We start from the raw sequence: 9,824 nt of genomic DNA on the forward strand, positions 1-9,824 counted from the left end.
TCTCAACAATAGCCAAATTATGGAAAGAGCCTAAATGTCCATCAACTGATGAATGGATAAAGAAATTGTGGTTTATATACACAATGGAATACTACGTGGCAATGAGAAAAAATGAAATATGGCCTTTTGTAGCAACATGGATGGAACTGGAGAGTGTGATGCTAAGTGAAATAAGCCATACAGAGAAAGACAGATACCATATGGTTTCACTCTTATGTGGATCCTGAGAAACATAACAGAAACCCATGGGGGAGGGGAAGGAAAGAAAAAAAAAAAAAAAAAAAAAAAAAAAAGAGGTTAGAGTGGGAGAGAGCCAAAGCATTAGAGACTGTTAAAAACTGAGAACAAACTGAGGGTTGATGGGGGGTGGGAGGGAGGGCAGGGTGGGAGGGAGGGCAGGGTGGGTGATGGGTATTGAGGAGGGCACCTTTTGGGATGAGCACTGGGTGTTGTATGGAAACCAATTTGACAGTAAATTTCATATATTAAAAAATAAAAAAAATAAATAAATAAATAAATAAATAAAATTAAAAAAAAAATAAATAAATAAAACATTAAGGTCTGACAATTAATTCAACATGTTTTTGATGTATAGACTTCTCCAGATGCATGTTATCCCTGCAAATAAAATTATAAAGCACTTTATATTGCCATAAAAAAAAAAAAAAAAAAAAAAAAAAAAAAGGTTGGGGAAATGTAAGCAGTTCCATTAGCCTCTATGGGCTGATTGCTTTATCTGGGAAATGAGGATGACATCACTGAGCACACAGGACCCTTGTGAGGAATAGACAAGACCCATATGTAGCAGCAGTCCATAAACACCAGAGTCTGTCCACACCAGAAGTGTCTAAGCCAAGCAAGTGCAGTCCCTGGGCACACTGCTCATCTTGCATGCATCTACAAGCTATTCAGGAATGCTGGAAAAACTCTGCTGTGGGCCTCCTTCTCCATGCAGGGATGAGCTCCAGAAGCACGCAAAAGAGAGTCATTCAAAAGTCAACACGTCCAAATAAAGCTCCAGGATGCTATAAACTCTCTTTGAATCTTAGGATGCAAAATAAGGAACTAATGGGGACCCAGCTGTCAAGGACAGTTATAAGTTGAAAAAAGGAGACAAGGCTACTGGATGTGTCATTAGCAGGCTGTAACTGGTACAGTAGTTCCTTAAGGGATTGGAAAGGGAAAGTGGCAAAGAAAATGGAACCAGTGGGTGGATGGACCTAGGGAAGCTTCCTGGAGAAGGAATTCTAGCAGCCATGAACCACTAGAGAGCTGTCCTTCTCCCAGTTCTCTAACAAAAACAACCACCTCTTCAAACTGCTGACCCAGGAACGTTGGAGAGAGGATAAATATGTACCCTGGAGCGGGGAGGGGGGGGTGCGGCGGTTCTGAAGCTCTGAGGCACCTCCTGGGCAGGCCTAGAAGAGGAAACTTTCACAGTGAATGTAAACAATGTTACGTTTAGGGCTTCCAAGCTCTATGCCTGCCCTGCCAATGCTCCTGAGCCCTTGCCCTGTGTCTTTTTTTATTCTTTACAAACCACCTGTTGCCCTTTAACCCTCAGTTAGGTAGGTTGTCAGCACTCAATCATGAGGAGGCATGTGTGTAGCTTTAGACACATAAAGACTGTAATGAGTAGGCTTCTATCAGGCTGGGGGCTCCCCATATTCAAGAGCTGTGATCTCCCGTCAGACTGAGGATTGCCTGGGATAGGGACCATGTCCCCCCCACACCCCACCAGAGCTGTTAGTCAACAGGCATTAAGAATTCCTTTCAGGGGCACCTAGGTGGCTCAGTCGGTTAAGCTTCTGACTTCAGCTCATGTCATGATCTCACAGTTGGTGAGTTTGAGCCCTGCATTGGTCCCTATGCTAACAGCTCAGAGCCTGGAGCCTGCTTCTGATTCTGTGTCTCCTACTCTCTCTGCCCCTCCCACACTCACGTTCTGTCTCTCAAAAATAAATAAATCTTTAAAAAAATTTTTTAAATTAAAATAAAAGAAGTCCTTTCATTTCCACCAGGATTCTGTGAGCAGCTATTAATTCCTAGCACCACACTGAGCACTGAAGCATTTGCTTTCTGGTCCATCCCCTCTAAGGATACAGGTAAAGGCAAGAACAAAGATGTGATCTGTGAGGCTGCAGAACTCAGGTGTGCTAGCACACATTCAAGGTAAGTATATAAGGGTTATAAATCTTAAAAATATGACATATGAAGTCAAAAAACTTCAAATACCCAAGTGTAATAATTCTACAAACTTCCATCATTTCCTCACTGATTTGATGAAATGTGATCATCAATTGCTGTCCACACAGTATCTCATTACTTCTGGTCTCGAGGGATAAAATGGAGAAGCAAGCTCATATGTTCACCTCAGGCAAGGTTAACTTAATGCCTACAAGATCTAGCATTGCTGTCAATACCATGTTGCATCAGCCTCTTCTACAAGTTAGCAAAGTAGAATGTACTAGTTAGAAAGGTTTTCTTATTAAATGCTACCTAGAATAGCAAAGGCAGGCATGGAATATCCCTCTCCAAAATCCACCAAGGAGATCCGTGCACAGCTTTGACAAGGTTTCTGACTCTATTAATGTTCAGTGTAGTACCCAGTACACTGTGTTGGCTGGATCAATGCATAAAGCTCCAGAATCTCAAATCTTATATATAGAAAGAAAGAAAATATCATATCTTTACATACTCCAATTGACATGGGCAATTTGAAGATTATTAGCTTTAAGGGATTACCTGCACTTGAGGCTTCCAAACTTGAGAATTTCATATAGTAACATTTCCCTCTCTTCTGTGATAGACAATTTTTATAGTTTGACAAGTAAGGACTTGAAACAAACTACAACCTCCTGGAGTTTCCATCACTTTTAAACAAAATGATATTTTTAACACACACAAATGTAGGAAGGCCATAATTTCAAAATAAAAGACTTTTCTTCTCAAGAATACACTACTGAGGGGCACCTGGGTGGCTCAGTCAGTTAAGTGTCCAGCTTCGACTCAGGTCATGATCTCACAGTTCGTGTGTTCGAGCCCCACGTTGGGCTCTGTGCTGACAGCTCAGAGCCCGGTGCCTGCTTCGGATTCTGTGTCTCCCTCTCTCTCTGCTCTTCCCCCACTCATGCTGTCTCTAAAGTAAATAAACATGGAAAGAAAAAAAAAAGAGTATACTGCTGATATCCTTTTACTTACATTTTCCTCCAGACTAGAGAACACACAGTAATGGGCCAACATGGGCCCACAGATCAGTGCTGGAATTGTACATGGTCTACACCCTCTCTCTTTCTCCAGTGCTTCCCAGCTAAATAAAACCAACCTTTGTTATACCCATGGTAGTCATCTAGTTGGGGCTTATTTCCCTTCAAAATCTCACTGGTGCCTCAGCTTCAAGTTGAGAAACATGCTTTCTCCAATAGGTCCTGGCTTCTCCCTTCTGGCTAGTCTCTCAGGAGGAGAGCATCTGGGTTTGCCTGGGTTCATGCCTTTCAAACTAAAACTAGAGCCACGGGTTTCTGAAGGCCACAGTCTAATCAGGACCACTTGATCCTTAAAACTCCACCATAATTAACAGTCAATTTATTATTGGAGCTGTCATTTCAACACACAGATGGGTGGAACAAAGTTCAAATGCCATAATTTAGACAATAACAATTGAGTTCCAGTGATGAAAGAAGCGGGGGAGCATGCCATTCATACATAGAGGTGATGCTACTGATCCAGGGTCAATGGGGAATTTTTGAGTCATTTTCCCACAAGAACTTGCCTCAAGTTACCCATGGACTCCCTTCTGGCCTTGGTGTCCAGGGGTAGGCCACGTTGGAGGTAAGACTGTGCTGTAATAGGAGAAAACAATAAAAACAAAAGCATCACCTTCTGCACTTTATATAACTATTCCTGCTTCCTGAGTCTATGAAACAGGTATTATTCTTATTTGATAGACAAGGTCACTGAGCATCAGAAGCCTACTTATTCAATAGTCAACAAATAACTACTAAGTGCCTCCTATGTCAGACACTGGGTAAGGTGCTGTGACTTTGTCCAAGGTGACACAGCTGACAAGTACCATAGGGAGCACCCAAACCCAGTCACTTAACCTCAAGTCCCCTCCATTCCACGGCTGCCTCATAGGCTGAGGACACTGTTGCCACATAAGACCTCAGGATGTCAGGGCCAAAGGCCATGGTGGGAAGGACCACATGATCCTTCCTTGCTCCTCTGCAAGGAAAGTGAGTATCAACGATCAGAGGAATAAATCTGCAGAAATAAATAGGTGTAGATACCCATGTTCCATTAGTAATAGCCCTGTCTATGGTGTAGACTCTTGGGCCAACTCTTGGGCCAGTTATAGCCCTGTCTATGGTGTAGACTCTTGGGCCAACTAAGAGTCTGAGACCTAGTCCTCAAGCACGGACCTCTGTTCACAGCATGAACCCTTTGTCATAGGTTGTGGAAACAATGTCTGCCATCCACTCTAGCCAGCCATCCCTGCTGCCACACAGTTGCATCAGAGAAGGGGCCAGTCACACACTATCTCAAGAATGCCAAAATCTTCATGAATGGGCCACCCTGTGCCTGTAATCAACAGACAGGTGGGGTGACAGCCATGGGTCACATAACTGAGGCCAAACATGAGAGGCTGGCCCAGATCAATAGATGAGTCAGGGCTCAGAGTATAAAACCTTGGGAGCTCCAGTGCTCCTAACATAAGCCAGCATCTCCTCTCCTCACTCAGCTCCTGGTGCTTCAAGTAAGTGTGAGTTCTCCTGACTCTCATCTTCCCAGCTAGTCTTCCCCAGGCCTGTGCAGGCTAGGTGGACTAGGGGACAGATTGGCAAGACCTCTGACCCCTTTGGAAACTATAGGACCTCTGACTTTCCAACTGCATTCATGTTTAGAGGGAATTCAGGCAGGAAGGCAGTGGGGGCTGAGCTGTTGTTGTGTGGATTTGTGTCTCTGATCTTCTGGCCAGAATAGGAACTCCACAAAGACAAGACTACCTTCTATCTCTATGGCACCCCTCTAGGAGCAGGCAAGTGATGGGCACAGAGTTCTATCTATCTCTATGGCACCCTTCTAGGAGCAGGCCAGTGATGGGCACAGAGGGACATTTTGCAGACTGCTCCTATGAGTGGGCAGGATGGACCTTATGCACTGGTCAGGAGAATAGGCTGAGTCTTAGTTCCAGAGAGTAAGGGAGAACAAGGAGAGTAATGCAGACAATGCTGCAGATAGTGGATATTTGGGGAACCTCAGGAACCCAGTGCCAGTTTTTCAGAGATGTTCTGAGAGAGAAATGGCATGAGATGCCATGGCACAACATCCTACTATTAATGGCCCCCATCAACCAAGCTTGGCTGTAAGCAAAGCCTACATCTTCTGGTCAGAGATTCTTATCCAAAGGACCACTGGGTCCTTTCCCCTGTGTACAGACAGGACCAGACCAGGGGGAGACTGCTTTTTCCGATAACTAGCTTCCGGATCATGACTAGGCTCAGTGGGACAGACCAAGAGTTTGAACTAAGAGCTTTTGCAGAGAAGTGGGGGGGGGGGGGGGGGGGGGGGGGGGCAACAGCCCTCTGACATTCGGACAAACCTTCCTATGTTTTGTCAGGGATAGGTAAAATCCTCCACCCTAGGTGGAGGTTTGTGGGAATTTCTATTTGCATTCAGAGAATCCGTGTTGGGATTGGAGGAGGCATGAGTGATGAAGTGCTCGAACTGTCTCATTTTTCAGGAAGTGAGGATAGAGGTGGGACTGTGGGTTATTTGCTTCCAAATCACTCAGATGCCAAAGGCAGAGCTGGGAGAGAGAAATGTGAGCAGTACCTGGGCTATTTACTGCTTGGTAAAGACTTTCTGAGGGGGAAACGACTAATCCCAGGAGTCCCATATGAGAGTTCTTCCCGGTCTAAACAGAGGGCATCAAGCCCAGCCTGGCCGTGCTGCCCTGGAGGATGATGGGCGTTTCCACGGCTGTCCCTGCCTCTTCCATGCTCTTGCGGTTGGTCCAGTGATGCTCCCCGCTCTCTTTCTAGGCTTCTCTCTCTCCTTAAACAAGATGTCTCACCAGAAAAAGCAGCCCACCCCCATGCCCCCAGTGGGCTGCGGGAAGACCTCCGGCGGGGACGGCGGGGGCGGCGGAGGCGGCGGAGGCTCCGGTTGCGGCGGCTACTCTGGAGGCGGCGGAGGCTCCAGCTGCGGAGGCTACTCAGGAGGAGGCGGAGGCTCCAGCTGCGGGGGCTACTCCAGCGGCGGCGGAGGCTCCAGCTGCGGAGGCTACTCAGGCGGCGGCGGCGGCGGCGGCGGCGGTTCCAGTGGGAGTGTCAAGTACTCCGGAGGTGGTGGCAGCTGCGGGGGCGGCGGAGGCTCCAGCTGCGGAGGCTCCAGCTGTGGAGGCTACTCCGGGGGCGGTGGAGGCTCCAGCTGCGGAGGTGGAGGCTCCAGCTGCGGGAGTTACTCCGGGGGCGGGGGGGGGTCCAGCTGCGGAGGTTACTCTGGGGGCGGCGGAGGCTCCAGCTGCGGGGGCTACTCCGGGGGCGGCGGAGGCTCCAGCTGCGGGGGCTACTCCGGGGGCGGCGGAGGCTCCGGGCAGCAGGTTCAGTGCCAGAGTTACGGAAGCATCTCTAGCGGCGGCTGCGGCGGGGGCTCTTCCGGCTGCGGGAGCGGCGGGGGCTCCTCCGCCTGCGGGGGCGGCGGGGGCTCCTCCAGCTGCGGGGGCGGCGGGGGCTCTTCCGGCTGCGGGGGAGCTGGCTACTTCTCCTCGCAGGAGACCACCCAGACCTCCTGCATGCCGCAGCAGAGCTACGGAGGGGGCTCTTCCTGCTCTGGGGGCGGCGGCTCCTCTGGAGGCGGCGGCAGCTGCTTCTCCAGTGGTGGGGGGTCGTCCTGCGGTGGGGGCGGCGGCTCCTCCGGGGGCGGCGGCAGCTGCTTCTCCAGTGGTGGGGGGTCGTCCTGCGGTGGGGGCGGCAGCTCCGGTGGGGGCTCCGGAGGTGGCAAGGGCGTCCCGATCTGCCACCAGACCCAGCAGAAGCAGGCGCCTACCTGGCCAAGCAAATAAGGCCAGCTGGACGCCGCGGAGACTGAGGAGCTAGAGCCGTTTTCCGTGGGCGCCTATGGGCTCAGCGCTCTCTTGATATTGCCGAGGTTCCCAAATGCTTCGTGTGTTACACCCAGACGAAGCCTTAGAGTTCTGGGGCTGCTTCTTGTTCTGCAGGTTTTCCTCTTTGGTTTCTGTACAACTACCTCCCAACCCCAGTGCCTCCTCAGTCAATAAATTTGCAATTCATGAGAATTTCTGGGTTTTAGTCACCTTTGTATCTTCCAAGTCACATTTCATTCATTTCCTTTCCTCCGTTCACTCATCCGTCCATATGAATCCGTTCATTCAACAAATACTTATTTTTGGGGGGGAAGGGGGTCAGCAGAGGAGGGAGGAATGACTGGCAACCAGAAGCAAAGATGTGAGCTCTCTGTTTTATTGCTTAAGATGGTGAGGTGATCCTCAAACACAAAGATTCTGCGGACAGATTTCCATGAACATCCCCTAGTGGGTTGGATTGCCACTCTGGGTCTTCTTCTTGAGCTCAATGCTTTTTAAAGACAGGTCTGCCCTGGGGAGATGCTGTCTCGCATAGTCCAGAACTTGCTCTGCAAGGTCTGAAGGCAGGGTGACTTCACATGAGGAGCACTAGCGTATGCTACCCAGACTCACAGGAGAAAGAATAATTGTATATATGTGACTCTCTACAGCGTGTGAGATGTTTACTAGGTACCTGTAGGGAGAGGAGGAAGTACAGGAGCTGTTTCCTGGTCTCTTAACGACGCTTCACCTAACTTAGGAACATACAGCGCAAGTGTATGCAAAAAACATACCAGTACCAGAGAGGTCATGGGGAAACACAGGAAGCATACCAATTAGCAAGGAAAAAGCTCTAATTGCTCTGTTAATTGCATAGGTCTCAAAAGAGATGTAGAGTATCAGTCTGGCCAAGAACTCTCCAGGCCCCATTTCATATCTTGATTCTACTAGCTCTAGGTAAATGTTAACTTATTGATTTACCTGGAGCAAAACACCTGCTACACCAAAAATCCAAAGTACTCTCCTTACCCAGTCATTGCTGGAGACAAAAAGACAAATTATCCCTCCCCAGTTCTTCCATTTAGAGAGTCAAAACAGGTAGCAGCTTTAAAGACCCAATAGTCCAACCACTGCATACTATATACACATATACATATGTATATTTTTTAAATAAAAGTAAGACGTTTAGTTCTGTATCAGATGGAGTAGATGCACTTCTTATCGCTCCAGCTAAATGTAACTAAAATATCTGGGCATAATATATTTAAAAAAACATAAGGACAGTCTAAAAGGTGGAGAGAAGAAGGCAGAGTAGCTAGGGTCCTCAGAACTTGAGGACTGACACTGTCTGTGGTAAGTTCCCTGGGTTTCCTTTTTGCTTCCTATTATCTTAGATTGGGCACTGCAAAGTCTGCAACCAAGAAATGCCAACAGGTGCAAACAAATACCTCCCACCACATCCAAAGGACCAAGAAACATGACCTAGAGAGGCAGAAATCTTTTATGATAATATCCACCTTACTATAACTAACCACCCTGGAAAAAAAGAACGAGAAGATTGGACTTCTCCTTTCCAGTGGTAAGGCGATAACACCCCCTATGCACACACTTCCTTCACTGGTGTAGTATTAGCAGAGACCTGCTGTAATGTAAGATTTGAATAAGATCCAGGGTCTCAAAACATAATGCCTGGAATGTCTAGCACACAATAAAAAATTACCATACCAAGAACCAGGAAAATCTCAACTTGAATGAGAAAAGACACAATCAATACCAACACTGAAATGAAACAGATTTTGGACTTTAAAGATATTATAAAAATGCTTCCACAAGAATTTACAAACACACTTGAAAAAAATAGAAAGTCTTGGCAAAGAAATGGAAACTATAAAGAAGAATTAAGTGAAAATTTATAATAAACAACTGTAGAATTAAATTTTAGAATTGAAAAATATAAAATTCACTGGATGTGTTCAGTAGCAGAATGGAAATCACAGAGTAAAGAATCAGTGAACTCGAAAATAGGTCAATAGAAATTATCCAATCTCAATGACAGAGAGAAAATAGGCTGAAAGAAAAGAAGAAGAAGAAGAAGAAGAAGAAGAAGAGAGCTTCAAAAGCCTGTGGGACAACACAAGAGCTAGCACTCATGTAATCAGAGTCCCAAAAGGAGAAGAGAATATGGGGCTAAAAAATTTAGAATAAATAATAGATCAAAATTATGTAAATTTGGTGAAAGACATAAATTTACAGATTTAAGAAGGTAAGTCAACTTCAAACAGGATAAACCCAAAGAAAGCCACACCAATACATCACTCTATAAAATGAATTTAAAATGAATGAAAGACTAAAAGTTAAGACCTGAAACTATGAAACTCCTAGGAGAAAGCATAGGGATAAAGTTCCTTGATAATGGTCTCAGCAGCAATTTTCTGGATATGACAACAAAGCATAAGCAACAAATGCAAAAAGATAAATAAATGGGACTACATCAAACTAAAGTGCTTCTCACAGCAAATGAAAAACCAACAAAATGAAAAGGTGGCCTACAGTATGGGAGAAAATATTTGCAAATCATATAACTGACAAGGGGTTATAATCTAAAATTTAGAAAAATAACTTACAACTCAACAGCAAAAAAAAAAAAAAATTAACAACTTAAACACTGGCAGAGAAGCTGAATATACCATTATCCAGACACACCAATGGCCAACTGGTACATGAAAAGGTACTCAAC

General features: G+C 46.2%; 1 protein-coding gene across 1 annotated transcript; it reads left to right on the forward strand.

Moving 5' to 3' along the window:
- The first annotated feature begins 6,067 nt into the window (after positions 1–6,067).
- LORICRIN (loricrin cornified envelope precursor protein) lies at positions 6,068–7,066 on the forward strand. Its single transcript, XM_042951466.1, has one exon. The coding sequence runs from the start codon at positions 6,068–6,070 to the stop codon at positions 7,064–7,066; it is 999 nt and encodes a 332-aa protein (XP_042807400.1).
- Positions 7,067–9,824: the final 2,758 nt, after the last annotated feature.

The sequence above is a fragment of the Panthera leo genome, chromosome C1 (assembly GCF_018350215.1).
Source record: "Panthera leo isolate Ple1 chromosome C1, P.leo_Ple1_pat1.1, whole genome shotgun sequence".
Lineage (NCBI taxonomy): Eukaryota > Metazoa > Chordata > Mammalia > Carnivora > Felidae > Panthera > Panthera leo.

Bases quoted from the DNA above. Each gene is read 5' to 3' on its own strand.
- LORICRIN (XM_042951466.1), top strand. From the start codon at position 6,068: ATGTCTCACCAGAAAAAGCAGCCCACCCCCATGCCCCCAGTGGGCTGC.